General features: G+C 59.7%; 2 protein-coding genes across 13 annotated transcripts; both read right to left on the bottom strand.

Moving 5' to 3' along the window:
* Positions 1-212: 212 nt before the first annotated feature.
* Positions 213-8,821, bottom strand: RIN1 (Ras and Rab interactor 1). 7 transcript variants are annotated; one of them, XR_009542305.1, is made up of 11 exons: positions 7,860-8,821; positions 7,537-7,717; positions 7,285-7,399; positions 7,120-7,192; positions 6,886-6,977; positions 5,994-6,731; positions 5,085-5,390; positions 4,641-4,772; positions 4,364-4,515; positions 2,103-3,416; positions 213-765 (listed from the first exon to the last, which is right to left on the bottom strand). XR_009542305.1 is itself a non-coding variant. In XM_060158541.1 (10 exons), exons 1-10 carry the CDS (start codon positions 7,943-7,945, stop codon positions 2,931-2,933), a joined length of 2,361 nt encoding a protein of 786 aa, XP_060014524.1. In that variant the 5' UTR covers positions 7,946-8,821; the 3' UTR covers positions 1,253-2,930. The 7 variants fall into 7 exon arrangements, 4 of the variants coding, with proteins under 4 accessions (XP_060014524.1, XP_060014527.1, XP_060014528.1 ...); XR_009542307.1 differs by having other exon boundaries at positions 2,623-3,416; XR_009542306.1 differs by lacking the exon at positions 213-765 and having other exon boundaries at positions 1,253-2,250; positions 2,623-3,416.
* Positions 8,822-8,957: 136 nt separating this feature from the next.
* On the bottom strand, positions 8,958-16,148 carry BRMS1 (BRMS1 transcriptional repressor and anoikis regulator). Of its 6 annotated transcripts, none has more exons than XM_060158546.1 (11): positions 15,997-16,148; positions 13,251-13,396; positions 13,093-13,183; positions 12,850-12,977; positions 12,623-12,702; positions 12,442-12,538; positions 11,777-11,869; positions 10,565-10,629; positions 10,030-10,069; positions 9,787-9,896; positions 8,958-9,517 (listed from the first exon to the last, which is right to left on the bottom strand). In XM_060158546.1, the coding sequence occupies exons 1-11, from the start codon at positions 16,146-16,148 to the stop codon at positions 9,452-9,454; spliced, it is 1,068 nt and encodes a 355-aa protein (XP_060014529.1). In that variant the 3' UTR covers positions 8,958-9,451. The 6 variants fall into 6 exon arrangements, with proteins under 6 accessions (XP_060014529.1, XP_060014531.1, XP_060014530.1 ...); XM_060158548.1 differs by lacking the exon at positions 15,997-16,148 and adding an exon at positions 13,964-15,978 and having other exon boundaries at positions 12,850-12,968; XM_060158547.1 differs by lacking the exon at positions 15,997-16,148 and adding an exon at positions 13,964-15,976.
* Positions 16,149-16,188: the final 40 nt, after the last annotated feature.

Below are 16,188 nucleotides of genomic sequence, written 5' to 3'. Positions count from 1 at the left end.
TCCTGGCACCAGGCCCTGCACAGGTCCTCTGAATGCCCTTGGTTCCCCGGGGGGGGGGGGGGGGGGGGGGAGGCCTCAGGAGAGAAGGGAACCTGGCATGTGACTGGGAGTGGGGCACGCCCGCCCCCTGGTGGCAGCAATGGAGGATGTGCCGCCCCATGTCCCAAGCCATGGGATGAACAGTTAGGCTGAGTCTTCAATCACTCCACATATATTTACTACATGCCAGTTCCGGGCCAGGCATTGTTCTAGGCCCCCAAGATTCAGCAGGGAACAAGGTCGACTTGGCTCTGGCCTTCTGGTGAGGAAGACAGACAATAAACAAACTCACACAGGGAACTACTGTGAGGTGATAAGTGCAACATTTCCAAGTGAGGAAATGACTCTGCTGCTCCTCCAGAGATCCAAGCGTCAGGGTTCCAGCCCTGCCCTGCAGCAGTGGATGCTGGAAATGGCACGGCACCTCTCAGAGCCCTGACTTCCTCTTCCAGAAGGCCAAAGGTGGAAGGCAGTAGTGGGAGTGGGGGGGGGGCAGTACAGAGTCCGAGCGCACAGTAGGCCGTTACTGCCCAGATCACAGCTGTCTCCCTCTGGCTGGGGCTGCGGATGCTTGGTCCATACGGACACAACAGATTGCTGAGTGGATGAGTAAACAACTCCTTCTGTTTTGGAGGATTGCAGAATCCGAAGCTCCACGGAACCTGGTGTCTGAGTCCTCTGCCCTGTAACAAGCCACTTTGCCTGAGCAAGCCTCAGTTTCCTCATCTATAAAATGGGGACAATAAGATCAGTTCTAGACCAGCCTGTCATTGCCTGCCCTGCCTGGAGCCCCAACCCCTGTCTCATGACCCTTGGTCATGCTGATTTATCTGGCCGGGACCCCTAACCCATCAGAATTTCTTCAGAAGGTAAACCAGAAGATTCAGGGAGCAGGCAGGGCCTGGCAGTGCTCCAATGAGCCACTGCTGGGGGCATGCTGAATTCTCAGAGCCAGGAATTAGGACTGAGCATGGGAAGGAGGTGGGAAGGGCTTGCAGAGGCCCCCTCGCAGGGGCCCAGAAGCCTCAGCCAGCCCTAGTTCCCATGAGACCAGCTCTTCATCCGGCCCTGGGGTTCTCTGAACACCCCCTGCAACCATTCCAGGTCCTTCCTCTGAGACTGAACTTGAGACATCCTGTGTTTGGTTCCCAGAACCCAGCCCTCCCTTAACCTCCCAGCCCGCTGCCCTTCCCTCTTAGTTATCAAACTCCAATTAGTGGACAACATTTATTGTGCGCCTGTGGAGTGCCCAGCACTGTACAGGGCACTCGGGTGGGTGCGGGACTGGGGGGGACATACAAAAGAGTGAAGGGAGACTCCCCACCAGCGAGAAGCTTGTGGGGGGCAGGTAGAAGTGGGGGAAGTTAGAGCTGCTGATGGCCTAGTGAGAAATTTGGGAGCCCTGCAACTTGGGCTGTATCTGGAGGGTCTGAAATCCCAATGTCCAGGATTTCTACCTTCCAGCTGTCATGTCTGATATATGAGCCGATGTCCCTTTGCGCTCAGTGTCTGAGGGAGCACCTCAGAGACTGGGTAGGGTCCTCCGTCCACCAGGGGCTAGTTCCTTCCCAGGGAGTGGTCCCCTGAGGCTGGCCTCATTCAGACCCCTGACTCCCAAGACAGCTGAGGGCCAGAGGTCTTGGCCCTGGCACTGTCCCCAAGTTGCCTGGCAGCTGCCAGACTGCAAACCCCGTGACCACCTACACTGCCGCTGCCCTGGAGCTGCGTTCGTCCATCAGGTCACCCTCTTGGCAGCTTCCTGAGCCATGTGCACCCCCTTGTGGTTGTTGCTGGTATTTTCTTTGCTCATTTGTTGCCTGATCCGGGCCTCCCTTTGGGGTCTACCGGACCTTGAGGGTTAATTTACTGGTGGTTTAGAACACAAGGAGTAGCTGGAACCTGACCCCTGGTTTGGGTGTGGGGATCCCAATGGCCTCCTGTGTGGTGTCTTAGGAGTCACTTTCCCAAGCCTCAGTGGGTAAAAAGCCAGGCCCTGTGTCCCGTAAAGCTCTTGTGAGGTCCAAGAGAGTCAAGTGCAGAGAAGATGATTTCCGAATCCTCACCTCACTTCAGAAGCCTGTCTCCTCTGTCCCATTCCCTTGGGACATCACAGTGCCTGGGAGGACTTCCCATCTTGGGGAAAGACCAGAATGTGGGTGTTCTCTCAGCTGGACCCGACCCAGTCCCCAGGGCTGCCTGGAGAGCCTCTCCCTTCTGTGAGAGTGAAGAACAGACCCTTGGAGAGGTGTGTGTATGTGTGTTGCTAGCATCCAACCTCCTTCCCTCCCCTTTCCCCTAGTCTGAGCTCTGCTTTGCCACAAAACCATCCATTCTGACCCATGGAAGACTTCTGGGAGAAGGTAGGGCAGCAGTAGCACCCCGACTTCACAGATGAGGACACTGAGGTTTGGAGGTGCTTGGCCTCCAGGTGGTCTGGGCAGCACTGGGCCCCAACATCTTGCTGCCTCCCCAAATCCTCCTGACACCCAGGAGTGGGTGGGGCCTTTCAGGGCCTTGAAGCCCCACCCTCCACTGCCAGAGGTCGGGCCCCTGTTTGATTTGTCCCCTGTTGGGCACACTCACCACTGCGGGACGGCTGGCCTCCAGCTGGGGGAGAAGGATGAGAGGCCAAGGGGCCTTGGGCCCTTCGTCTGGGGCCCCCCCCAAAACCCCCTGGGCTTTACTCCAGTGCCCAGATGTGGCCAGTCCCGGCACCTCCCAGCAGGTGTGATCAGAGGGCTAGACAGTCAGAGGAGGTGGCAGACACGGAGCGGCCCGGGGTGGGGAAGACTAGGGGGCTGTGCCTTGGCCAGTGGGGTGGATGGCTCTGAAAGGCCTTCCCCCCAGGCTCAGAGTTTTCTGCCCCAAATGGCCCTTCTGCCCACTCCCAGCTACTCCTCTGCTGCCTGGCTTCCCTCAGCCTCTGGCCCCCTTGGCTGGGCAGGGCCTCCCCTGGCCTGGTCCTCGCCCCCCTCGGCCATCGTCTCAGACTCTCCCCTGCTGTCCCTGGGACTGGCTTTGACCTTGGTGTCCCCATCTCCCCGGCCCCCTTTCTCCTGCTCCCTGCCCTCTGCCTCTGGCCTCCCACTGCCCTCCTCTGGGGCAGCCCCCGGGGAGGTGCCCTGGGTCTCGCGCCACTCTGTCCGGCGATAGATGAGGTAGCCGGTGGTGGGGAGCTGGTGGGCCAGGGCTCCGGGGGGCAGGCGGTGGTAGTCCTCCTCCTTGTATAGGAAGAGGCTGAAAGTATCAGGCTGGGTCACCCGGAACTTGGTGGCACAGAGCTTATTCAGCATGGCAATCGAGGCCCCTGGGGGCACGGCTAGCGTCTTGGAGGTACAGCCACTGCTGGGGTCCTGATAGGCTACGCGGAGGAGGTGCTGTGCAGGAGAAGCAAAATCAAGAACTCAGTCCTGCCTGGTGCGAATCTGGCTGCAAAGCTTGAGGTCTCAGTAGAAGCTCTGCAGGAACAGGGCTGGGATGGTACATATCCAGTGGTAGAACCAGTGGCAAAAGCTTTGTGAATAAGGTGAGCTCTGAGCAGGGGCTCTGAGGAAGGGAGGGATGTGCTTGGGCTAGCGGGTCACAGCTGCAGGCTGGAAGGACGCCCCAGCAGGCCTCTACAGCCTAACAATCCTACTCAGGTAGAGCTTACTCTGCGCCCTCAGTACTTGTCGTGAATTAACCCATTTCATCCAAATATCAACCCCAGGAGGTAGATACTATTACCCCATTTTATAGACAAGAAAATTGAGGCACAAAGAGGTTATATAACTTGCCCAAGCTCCCAGAGCCAAAAAGCAGCAGAGCCAGCATTTGGATCCAGGATCTGGCTATCAAATCTGGACTCTTAGCCAAGGCTAGAAAGGGTCTCTTGACTGCATGGAAGGAGGGTGAAGGGCAGAGATGCTGTTTGGCTCTGAGGACACCACGCCTGAGCCCAGATGGGAGGGTATGGGGGTCACGGGCTGGAAGCCTGAGTCCAGTTGGGGGCCAGAAGCCAGGATCTGCCTGTGTCCCTTTCCCTCCCCATGTCATGTCTCAGTTTCCTCATCTGTAAAATGGGGATAATAATGATCCCACTTCAGAGTTTCTGTGAAGATTCAAGGCTGAGCCGCCAGAGCACTGAGCACAGTGCCGGCTCGTGGAACGCAGCCTCTAGAAAGCCTGGCTCGGACGTGTGTTACGCACGGGGCGCTGTTTCTGTCGTGGGCTAATGCAGGACTGGCCTTTCCCCTTCCCCCTCCTTTCCTGGGTCTCATTGGGCAAAGGAGAGGACTGTGCCAGACAATGCCAGACTCCCCCCGGGGGTGGCCAGTCCTGTTACCTGGAAGCTGTGGGTGGCGGGCAGGCGGCGCTGCTCCCAGAGGCTGAGGGAGGACTGCAGCTCCTGCGAGGGGCTCAGCGGGAGGGTGTGGGCCTCGTTCAGGCCACTCAGCAGGACCAGGCTGGCCGAGAGGCTGGTCAGGTAGTAGCCGCCTGGGACACAAGAAGAGGAATGAGGCTCAGGCTGGGCGTGAGTGACCTGCTCCTTCCGCCTCCTCTGCTCAGTCAGGGCGCCCCAGCCCCACCCAGACAGAAGGGGCGTGTGTGGGGTTCCTCACCCTCTCCAGTGAGCAAGGCAGGCTCCAGCAGCTCTGACATGTACTCGGCCTCCAGCAGCAGCTCAGGAAGGTCGCACTGGGCCAGGACGAGGCTCAGCAGTGGGAGGAATTCATCGGCCCCTGCACCCTCCCCTGTGGTGGTGGAGGAGGAAGCTTCAGGCTCCTCTGGGACCCCAGGGTCAGAATCCACTACTTATCTTAGACAAGGACCCTCCCCTCCGCCTGCCAGGCCTTGGGCACTGTGGTCTCTATGGCAACCAGGGGGCAAGGCCTGGGGAGTGGATACTCTGCTTTCTGGGCCACAGTTTTACCATCTGTGAAATGGGAGGGTTGGACCCTTTTTCTTTTTTTCCCCCTCCCTGCTGTGCCATTCCTGGAGCCTCTGTCTGGTGGCCTGCCTCTGACTTGGCAGGAGCCAGTGGGAGGTGGTGGGAGGGGGCATACCTGCCTGGGTCCTCAAGGCTGTGTAGAGCAGCTTGCAGGCCTGCAGGAGCCGCTTGACCTGGGCGCTGGGTGAGTAGGCACGAAGTAGCTGCAGTAGCTTCTGGCGCACCTGTTCCATCTCTACTGGGGAGGGCAGGCTTAAGTGGGACCCGAAGGCTCTGGGGCCCTGGGCCCGGGCCAGGCAGAGGCCTTCAGCCAGGCGGCCCAGGGAGCCGTTGGTGGAAAGACGGCGCCACAGGCGGGCCACCAGGATGGGCCGGAGAGGCTTGAGCACGGAGCGATGCAGCGACTTCTCCAGGACGCATTCTGCGGGGGAGAGGTAGGCTGGGGTCAGGGGAACCAGGGGGGCAGAGTCCCTGGGAGGAAGGGCATGATCAGGAGAGGAGAGGGATGAAAAAGAGGAGGAACCTTGGGACTTCCCTGGTGGCGCAGTGGTTAAGAATCCACCTGCCAGTGCAGGGGACACAGGTTCGATCCCTGGTCCGGGAAGATCCCACGTGCCGCGGAGCAACTAAGCCCGTGTGCCACAACTACTGACCCTGTGCGCCACAACTACTGAAGCCCGTAAGCCTAGAGCCCGTGCTCCACAACAAGAGAAGCCACCACAATGAGAAGCCTGCTCACCACAACAAAGAGAAGCCCCTGCTCGCCGCAGCTACAGAAAGCCTGCATGCAGCAACGAAGACCCAACGCGGCCATAAATAAAATAAATAATAAATTAAAAAAAGATTTGGAAACTTGGTGACAGGGAGGCAGGCGGTGGACAGAATTTGCTTGAATGGTGGTGAGACAAGGTGGGTTTGTAAAGCCACAGAACAGACTGAGAGACAGGCTGGCAGTGTGGGGAGGCAGAGAGAGTGGAATGGGGAGATAGTGCTGAACCGGCAGAGCCCCGGGCTGGAGTCTCACCCAGCCTTTCTGGTGGCAGCAGCTTCTCCGGGCCCAGCTCCGCGCTCAGCATGGCTCGGGCCCGGCTCAGCGCCTCGCGGATACCCTGCAGCTCCTGGGTCTCAGGGCCGGCCCGCACCTGGGTCAGTAGGTCCTGCACCAGCTGGCCCACGGCTGTGTGTCGGTCCTGCATCAGCGCTGCGGCTGCCCGGCCCACCTGCCGCTCGGGCGCCAGCAGGGAGCAGAAGGCAGCGCTCATGGACCGAAGCAGCGGCCGCCGGCGGCCCAGGCGGGGTGAGGTTGCTGGGCTCCCCTGGGACCCTGGCACCCCCTCCTCCTCTGAGCTGCTGGGGGAGCCGCAATCCACCTCCTGGAGGGAAGGCAGTGGCGGGAGGCTGGGGCCGGTGCCCCCTGGCACACGGTACCCCACTGAGCTCTCCCTCCGCAGCAGCTGGCGAGAGGGCAACCTTTCTGTCTGGTTGGGGGCTGTCCCTGGCAGCACTGGGACTGGGGGAGGCGGCACAGCTGGTGGAGACAGGGGGCTGGAGGTCTCTGTGGACACACGCACTTTGAAGCTCCTCTTGAATTTCTCCCGCTTGGTGGGGCCCAGGTCCCCTGGGAACAAGGGGTTGAAGAAACACAAGGCAGCTCCAGTGCCCTGGTCCAGCTCTTGTGGGGACCGGGGCTTCAGCCTGGGCAGCAGTGGGCCTTCAGATGGGCCTGGCTGAGCCTTGGTGTTGAGGGAGGAGCTCCAGAACTCTAGGGAAGAGAAACAGGTTGGGGCCTCAGGTGGTTCAGGGAGGGGGCCCAACCGAGGGAAAGGCACAGGCTTCAGGCTGTGTGCCCATGCCTTCCCTTTCCCTCTTGGCCTCAGCTTGTCCATCTGAGCAACGGGTAGCAGGGGAGCCCTTACCAATGCCCAGATGGGAGATGGCTTCCAGCTCCTTGCGGGTGGCTGCCTGGCAGATGGCTCTGGGGAGCTGAAGCGGGAGGAGAAGAATGTCCCTGAGGCCGGAGAGGGGAGCAAAAAGTCAGGAGTGAGGAAAGCTCCGGGCTGTGGGCACTGAGAGCGTCTGTGTGGGAGGAGGACAGGGTATCCCAGGGAGCAGGGCCCCATGGACAGCAGGCGCCCTGCAGGCAGGCTCACCGGGTGTGGCAGTAGGCACAGATGAGCTGGACCAGGTCCAGGAACACAAGCTCTGAGCCCTCCAAGGAGACGCCTGAGAGACGGGAAGTGAGGTTGTTCTCTGGGGAACCCCGGTGCCCTGCCTTGATGGCTTCCAGCCCCTCCCTCCAGGCCGGTCCCTCTCACCCCCAGGGCTCTCCTGGATGTAGTGGCTGGAGACGAAGGAGGGGCCGCTGGCCTCGGGCAGCCGCATGCACAAGGCTTGGCACTGGCGAGTGTTAGATTTCCGTACCAGGAATGTCTGCGAGTCGACAGGGGTCGGAGGCTCAGGACCTCCGCGTCCAGCCCCACTCCCTCCCACCCTCGGCCACCAGCCCCAGGGGTGGGGGAAGACTCACCCCGGGGGGCCACCAGCCCCAGGGGTGGGGGAAGACTCACCCCGGGGGGCTCGGTCCTCAGCACGTGCAGCGCGGCCGCGGCGTTGGCCCGCAGCTGCAGCCACACGGGCCGGGTAAGCAGCAGGCGCTCCCGCAGGCTCACGGTGCGCCCGGGCTGCTGAGGCCCACCTGCTCGTGCCCCGCCGGCATCAGGCACATCGTACAGCGGGTCCTGCGCTGGCCTGGGGGCAGGCGCCAGACCTGAGCAGGGGGCCAGGGGCTGGGAACCTTGCCCAACCCTCTCCCCCTCCTTGCCCAGGACAGACCCAGTTCTGTGGTCCCCCCGCCCCTGCCCCACCGGGTTGCCCTTCCAACTTCACTAACTTTTCTCTCTCCAGGTGCCCAGGTGCGAAGCTGGTTGGGCTGGGGGCTCCAAGAAGGCCTGCTCCAGACTCTCCAGGGGCTTCCATGGCTGGGAGCTCCTTCGGTACCTCCGGGGACTCAGGAAGAGAATCCAGCCCCCAAGGCAAGAGCACTCACATTCCCAGTGGTGAGTAACACTTCCTGAGGGCGGTTCGCCCTGTCACAGCCGCCAGTTAACTCTTGTGTGTCCACTCAGCCCGGGCAGTGCCTGCTTCCTCTGTTCTGGGCCCAGCCTCTGGGGGCAGGGATCGTCTCCATGCAAGTGGCCCTCCGAGGGCCCCAGCTGTGGGGCTACCACCTCCACACAGTGCGTCCTAAAGCCTTGCCAGCCTCCTCGAATCATACAGGTGGGCAGAAAGGGGTTAAGCAGGGCCTATCTAGGTCCCCACAGGCCTCGCCTTTGGGGCATCTTTAGGTCTGTGGTCAACTGCTCATCTGTCCACGGTCTTGAGCTCAGCCTTGTGGGAGAGCGCCCCCTACAGGTCACCGATGACGCATTCCTGAGCTTAACTTGCATTTTGGGATTTCAGGTTGCCGTGGAGAAAGGATGCTGTGTCTCCATGGAAACTAACCTCTTTGCTTAACTGAGGTTCTGGGGGCGGTTCTAACAGTCAGCGCTAAACAGGGGGGAGTCTGGCTGTGAGGTCGTCAGAACATGGCGCTGCTGCCAGCTGCCTCCCACGCACACAGGCTCTGCCAGCCTGCCTTGCCAATCTGCCAAGTGACTGGGGCAGGTGCAGACATGATCCAGTCTCCAAGCACCGAGTACCCAGTCCCCGTCCCCACCCAAGGCCACGTGCTCTGCCTGTGCCACATGTTGCTTCAGACGTTGCTCACCAGCACCAGGCAGTCCAGGGCCCAGCCCCCAACCTCTGGGGAGCAGGCAAGTGGGAGAACCCCCCTTCCCCAGCCTATACTCCAAGTTCGAGCGGGTAGGCTCCCGCTAGGCAGTGAGAAGAGGTACCAGGGACCCCAGAAGAGACTGCCTGTCACAAGCACTCTCCATGAGAGCCCTGATTCCCTTGCAAGGTAAATTAGACACACGCCGGTCACGCCAGAGTCCCAGAAAAGGTTTTAATTCCAGTCCCTGAAATCTGGGAGGCGGACACCAGGAACCGCCTTGAGAAGGAAGACCTGGGGAGCCTGCCTCCTCACCTCCAACAACAGCCAGGACACAAAGGTCCCCCAAATATCATTTCTGGCCCAGAGTTCCCGTGAAGTGGGACCCAGCTCACTGGCTCGGTGACTAGGGAGCCGGGTCCAAGGTCAGCAGAAAGGATGTTGCTTTGGCTTAAGATGAGACACATCTTCATCAGGGAGGGTACCGCGAAGGCTGACCTTCGGTGGGGGCAGGTGGTGGGCTGGCCGGGGATGGAGGAGACAGTGTTGCCTGGCTAAGGCAGCTCCAGGCCACAGTTGAACAGGGCCCCGAGGAGGGGCAGAGGAGGAGTCCAGACCAGTGGCGGCTGGAGGGGAGGGCCACAGCAGCACTGCAGGGCTGGCTGGGCAGACGCTGAGGGGCCTGTCAGTCTGCCTTTCTGCAGCAGGTAAGTTCAAATGCTGGGTTTGCTGCCAGCTGCTCCAAGGGCCCCCTGATTGTGAACAGCAGGGTCAAGGTCCTGGGGGTACACAGGAAGGGAAAAACCACTGCAGGTGAGAGGACGCCGAACCAAGAGGGAAGCAGGCACTTCATGTGCGGCACTGAGAGGAGTGGCCTCAGTCTGGCCCAGAGCAGGCAAGGCCAGGAGGGCACAGGTCAGCTCCACACCGCTGATTCCTGGGCCTCTCTGGTACTCTGGGCCCGCCAGGCCGGCTGCTAGGGCTCAGCACTCCACCCTCCCTAACCAGAGCTGGCAGGGCGGGTCCATCACCTAGCCCCATTACTCACCCCCACCGTAGCTCCCACAATGCCCTCACACCCAGACCGTCCTGACTCTCTCAGGTCACTGATCTGACACAGTCCCTGCCTCCCTCTGGGCTCCTTTCCTGGAGGCTGGGCTGGGGGAGGAAGAACAACCCCAGTAGTTTGTGGGTTTTTTTGACCAGGGATCGAACCCGCGCCCCCTGCAGTGGAAGCGTGGAGTCTTAACCACTGGACCGTCAGGGAAGTCCCGACCCTGCCGGTTCTTACCATCTGATTTTCTCTTCTGAGGGGACACAGCTGCTCTTGCCTGGGTGGGTAAGAAGAAAACCCCCTGAGAGCCTGCCTCCAGCTTGGCAAATCCCCCTTCCACCATCAGCCTTTCTGAGGTGGAGGTGCTGCTGGGTCCGGGCTGCACTAGAGGGGTTGCCGGGGTATAAGACCCCTTCTAGGCAAAGGTTTGATGTGCTCTCCTGTCAGAGACTCAGGCAGCCCAGCTGCTTTCCCGCCTTCCTGCCCTCCCTTTACCCCCACCCCCATCAAAACCTGCCCTGCAACAAGGGGCTGATGTAGACTAGCAACTCCCTCCTCCAGAACAGCCTCAGGCCAAACGAGGCTTGTGAGCTCAAGCAATGCCAGGGAACCTGGGCTGAAGGCAGAGGGTGCCGAGGGCTGAGCAGAGAGCTTCCCAAGCCCTCAGGAAGTCCACACGTGGAGCGCCTGCAAAGCCCAAAGCTGGCATCTGGTTGGGGAGGGGGCGCTGCACTGCCAGCCCCCATCCTGAGACAGGCAGCACCGGACCCACCTTTTTGATGGCTGTCCAGTCCTCCAGGATGTCGATCTCCTGCAGCATGTACACGATGTAAGGGCCTGCAATGGGGGTCAAGGAAGCAGGAAGCCTGGTGGAGGGGGCAGGTGACGGGCCTTGGCCCGGGAGCTCCAACACTCAGAAGAGGCGGTGCTGTGGACATCGGGGCAGGGAGCCGAGGACCTAGTTAAGAGCTCAGGCTCCACCTCCTACCTCTTGGCCCCCGGGTTCTCGGCAGGGTGGAGAGGTGGCATGGCTATGGCCTATTTCACCCACTCCACGGGGGCCTTCCAGTCTCAACCCTACCACTCCTCAGCTCCCCTCACCTATTCTCCGGTCTCAAGGTCAGAAGGCCAAGGTCCATGCCACCCACTCAGGGATCTGGCCCCTTCCCCCATCTACAAAGAGACTCTAGTCTCCTCTGTCCTGAAAACAACCCTCCTTCGGTCTCACACTCCCCTGTGGGGACCAGCCACTCTGTCCCCCTGATGTCTCCACACCCTCACCTCCCATTCACCCTTCAAGTCTCTGCAGTCCAGATTCTTCCCTCCCTCCCTGCGTGAACCTGATTCCCACCACCAGGAGGTCAGTGCCCTGAGAATCTGGTTGCTGCAGGAATATGAGGGGTGGGGTGGGGTGCACAAGAGAATTCAATTCAATTCAACTCCGTGCTGCTGTGCCAGGAGGGAGGAAGGCACAGCAGGCCCTGGACCAAAGGGACGCACGCCTGGGGCGGGGCAGAGATGACCATGCCCAGATGGGAGGCAGGTGCCCCAGTTTAGGTACAGGGGTAATATCTAAATAGCCATTTCGGCGGGGAAACCAGGAGAGGCTTCGTGGAGGAAGTAACAACCGAGACGAGCACTGAGCAGGCACACGGGCAAAGGCAGCCGATAGGAGAACGGAAAGTCAGCAAAGGCATGGGGGTGGGAAAGCCTGGGACGTCATGGGAAAGCCAGAAGGGCCTCAAAGGAGAGCTCACTCCGGAAATTACGGGGAAATCTCTGGATGGATGTTTCTACTTTTTTACGGTCCACACAGCCTAGGAGGACCCCGCAAAAAATCCCTGACGGCTGGATTTGACTGGACATGGCCACAGGATGCCAGATGACCATAAATGAGTCTGGTCTGCCTCTGTCTTGCGTGTCCCTCCACCCTCCTCCGCCCTGACCTCTCGCCCAGCTCGGGCCACCGTGGGGGAAAGGATACCGGAAACAAGAGGGGCCTTCTTCCTCTTGCTGGGCGGCACGGAGCCCCAGGTCTTCGAGCTGCCTCTGGCGTGCAGTTTGTCATCCCACCACTCTGTGCCCCAGACCAGGGTCAGGATTGGGGTGCCGGCCATCCCAGGACGCCCCACCCCTGTAGCCTGTGTCCCTCACCCGGGCCAGGCCAGCCCTTCCCCATCACTCGTGCCCCTACCCCAACCAGGGCAGTGCAGAGAAGCCTGGGCTTGGGGTTGGAAGCTGAGTTCAACCCTGGGAAAGAGGTCACTGTGACTTTGTGAGGCTCGCTTTCTTCATCTGTTTCATGGACAGGGGTACGATAATAATTCCTCCCTCCCCAGTGCCCTGTATGAACGTCGGCCTGTGGACATGGAGAGGACTTGGCCATGGCATGTGCGTGTGTCAGAATGACACCTCCGTTCTGGAAACTGAGCAGGGGGGCGGGGGACCCGCTCTTCCTGAGTCCCCACTGTGTGCCAGGCTCTGGGCTAGGCGCTTCCCTGGCTGCTTTCATTCAGTCCCCACAGTGACCACGAAGCAGGTCCTCTTACAACCCCCCTGTGCAGGCAGGGAAGCTGAGGCCAAGATGGAGGGCAGGCACTGAAAGCACAGGGCCTGGGGCAGGGGTGCCCAGCCAGCCGCTCGCCTCACCAGAGCTGATGTCCAGGCTCTGGCGGTCCTCCTCCAGCCTCTGGATCCGCTCCTGCAGCTCCCCCTGCAGGGTGTCGTAGAGCAGCAGCTTCTCACTCTGGAAGAGGCGGAGTGGCTCAGCCAGGCAGGCCGGGGTGGCCACTTCCGTCCCCACCTAGCGCCCAGCGCCCGGCACATTCACCTCCAGGTGCTGCTTGGCTCCCTGCAGCTCACACTCGTACTTGTTCCTGATCACGTCCAGACAGAAGCCCTTGTAAATCCCTGTGGAGGGAGGGAGAGGGAGGTCCTGCTTGGCCAGGGACCCAGGGGCCCATAAAGGGGGGCCAGGGGCACGGGTGAGGCAGAGCAGGGACGAGAGGGGAAGGGGCCAGAGAGCCATGGCTTCTGGTAGGGGAACAGGGCACACACCTGCCACCTGAATGCGGATCTTGAGGCTCCGCTGCAGCCCCCCGAGAGGCTCTGTGTATTCGGGCGCCCTCTCAGCTCCCACCTCCTCCAGCCGCACCCGCAGCTGACTCAGCCGTTCCCTGAACAACCTGGGAGGTAAGAGGCAGCCGCGCACCCGTGTGCTCGCCCGTCAAACACGAGCGGAGCGCCCGCTCCACAGCAGGCCCCAGCCAGCCCTGCCCGGCCCCAGGGTCCCTTGCTCACTTCTCCTTCAGCTCCGAGAACTGCTTCTCCAGGTCCAGCATTTCACTGACGCACTCGCTGCGGCGGCGCTCGTAGCCCTCATCGTCCATCTCTGGGACAAGAGGCCAGTCAGGGCGGGCAGAGCGGGGGCGGGCGGCACGCGGGCGTGTGGGGCTCACCTGAGCTCTCCTCCTCGGACTCGGTCTGGCTGCCACTCCGTTCCTCCTCGCTCTCTTCCTCCTCCCCATTCATCTCGGCGGTTGAGTCGCCCTCTGCTTCCATCTCCTCTGTGTCTTTGCTTGGAGGCTGGACGGGCATCTGGGCTCTGGGAGTAGGAGTGGAGCCATCACTCGCCACTGCCCACAGCTCTGAGCGGGAAAGTGGCCACTTGGGAAGTCAAACCAAGCCTCACTGCTGACGGAGACAACCGGGGGGGTGACTGGACTCGCCACACCCTGGGCACACACTGGGTGGGGCAGGTGCAAGTGGCCCTGCCTGCACATCTCCCGAAGCCTGGGAACCACAGAAATGCCCATGCCCTTGGACGCTGCCAGTGATCCCAATCCCGGGAAGAGCGGCCAAGGTGATGATCCATAAGATGGGAAAGGCCAAGGTGGGCTCCCCACTGTCTGTGGGACTGGGCCCAAACATCTGACTGGGGCTTTCAAGGCCCTGCATAGACTGGACTTGAACTGATGGTCCAGCTCCTTCACCCCACCTTCTAATGCTTAGTTCTCAAATATACCATGCACTTCCTACCCAGCGCCCCCCGCCCGCCGTGCTGCTCCTTCTGCCTATGATGCCACCACTTTTCTTCCTGAGAACACTCTACAATGCTCATCTTCTCCCTGTGCTCAAATCCTATCTCCCTCTGCTTCCTCTAAGACCTCACGTCATCAGTGCTCCCGTCTTCTGCATCCTCCACTCTCCCTCTTGACAGCTCTGTCCCATAAACTTTAGACGCACTCAGGAATTTCCCACCATATAGATAAAGCAGAAACACAAAACTTCACCCCACTCCACTCAATCGCCCCCCGTTTTCCACCTTTTCCAGGCCTTGCTCTTCCTACTTTCACCTCCCGCTTGTTCCAGTCTGTTTCTGTATCATCGCTCTCAGCTGAAACTGATCCTGCAGAGTTAACAGATGACCTCCTTGTACCTAATGCCAGTATTTTTTGGTGCTTACCTCAGGTTGACTTCTCAGCAACACTGAACACTGTTAAGCATTCCTTCATTTATTCACTCATTTAATCTTTACTGAAAATCTAATATATGCTAGGTACCATCAGACACCATGGTAGGAAGCAGGCACAAGTGTGACAGAAAGACAGTCTCTGACCTCAAGGAGTTTACAAGTTCCTGGATGAGAGAGAGGCCAAGAAGCAGATTATTACTGTGGGGTGAGAAGAGTTAAGATGAGGGGCATATGGGAGAGACAGCTAAACTGGGACCTGGAGCCTGCTGCAGTTTTGAGGGCAGAGGAAGATGGGCCAGACAGATGAGCTGAGCTGGTTGAGGGAGGGAGCATTTAACCAGAGTAAGTAGCGTGAGCAAAGACCCCGAAAGGAGAGAAGGGGCAGGGTTGGGGGCACCTGGGTCTAAGCCTCAGAGAGAAATCTGGGCTGCAGAGATCTGGTCATCACATATAGTGAGTTCTTCAGGCCTTGGGAGAGGGTGCAACCAGCAAGGCAGAATGTGTGGAGTGAGAAGGGGCTCGTGATGGAACTCCCAGGGTCACCAAAGGGGCAGATGATGCGACCCCTGCAAAACAGAAGGAAAGTAGCAAGAGGTGGAGGAGGGAAAACTCAAAGCATGGAGAGAACTTCAGAATGAAGGAGACGTGACAGTGCCAAGTGCGGCCAAAAGATCACTCAAGAGGAAGAATAAATAGTCTTCTCAACAGATCATCTCTTTGTCTACTGGGTGCTTCTGGTTCACTGTGATATGCTTGTCTGGGCACTTCTCTTGTAGTCCTTTAGTTCCGTGTAGACACCCTTCCTTATTTATTTACATGTCTATTGGCCCATTCTCATGTCTGTCTCCCCAACCAGTCTGTAAGTCTCACCAGGGCTGGGCTGCACATGCGCTTTATTCGCCTAGCACAGTACTAACTCATTCGATGACTGGAGGATTTGCAAATACAAATTAAACCAAACAAACTTTTGCAGGGCAGGGATTGGCTTTTACTTCTTGGTAGCCCCCGGCCTCTGTAGTGGTAGCAAACGTCAATTCAAGTAAATTAACTGACCTAGCCTAGAGGACAGTTTCGAAACATTCCTCAATGATTTCACAAATGATCTGACCCTGACCTGAAAACTTCGGTTCTCCAAACCAGCCTCATCTTTCCCATTCTCAAGCCTCAGTTCCTGCATTTCCCATACTTCGCAATTCCTCTTCACTGTTAAATATATTAATTTTGGAAGATGCAGCGGTAGGTAAGTCCTACCTTTCCGGACCAAAAAGGGTGAGGGGTTGGGGGAGGTCTCTCCAGCAGTCTGAGTCTACTGGGTGAGCTGAATTAAATCACAACCTCCCCCTCCTTACCTTGGGTATAAAAAGAGAATAATAAAGATTGCAAGCGATAAGGAATGGAAAAGCAAATTATAAGGCACTGTGTACAGGCAGTTTATCTCTCAGAAAGTGAGCATGTCGAGGGCAGGCCTCCTCGAAAGGAAGATTCTTCCCTACCCTCGAAGAAGCCAACACAGCCCCTCTACGGCGCGCCGAGAGCCCCCCGTCCCGCTCCATCTGCGTACGCGCGGGCGCGGGCGGGACAATCACTGGCTCTTCCACGGCCAGCACCGGTCCCGCGGCCCCCGGCACGCATCCGGCCGGTTAAGTCTCCGCTTCGGCCCTGGAGATTGGGCCGGCTCCGACCCACTGGCCGGAGAGGGCGAACCAGGCGCCAGGGTTGGCGTTACGCACCCGCGGGGAGTGGGGCCTCCGGCCTCACGTCCGAGACTCCCTGAGAGGTGCCGGAGGCAGCCGGTACTGTCCACCGCCGCGGGGCCCCCAGAAGCACCGAGCGAGCCTTTTTTCCTGAGGCGAGAGCCTGTCCACGCTTCCGCATGCGTCATCAGCAGGCGCCCGTCGGAGTGCTCACAATTGGACAGCTCG

Source organism: Lagenorhynchus albirostris, chromosome 9 (genome assembly GCF_949774975.1).
Source record: "Lagenorhynchus albirostris chromosome 9, mLagAlb1.1, whole genome shotgun sequence".
NCBI classification, from domain to species: domain Eukaryota; kingdom Metazoa; phylum Chordata; class Mammalia; order Artiodactyla; family Delphinidae; genus Lagenorhynchus; species Lagenorhynchus albirostris.
The sequence above is the reverse complement of the archived record's forward strand: the minus strand, read 5'-3'. Positions and strand labels throughout refer to the sequence as shown.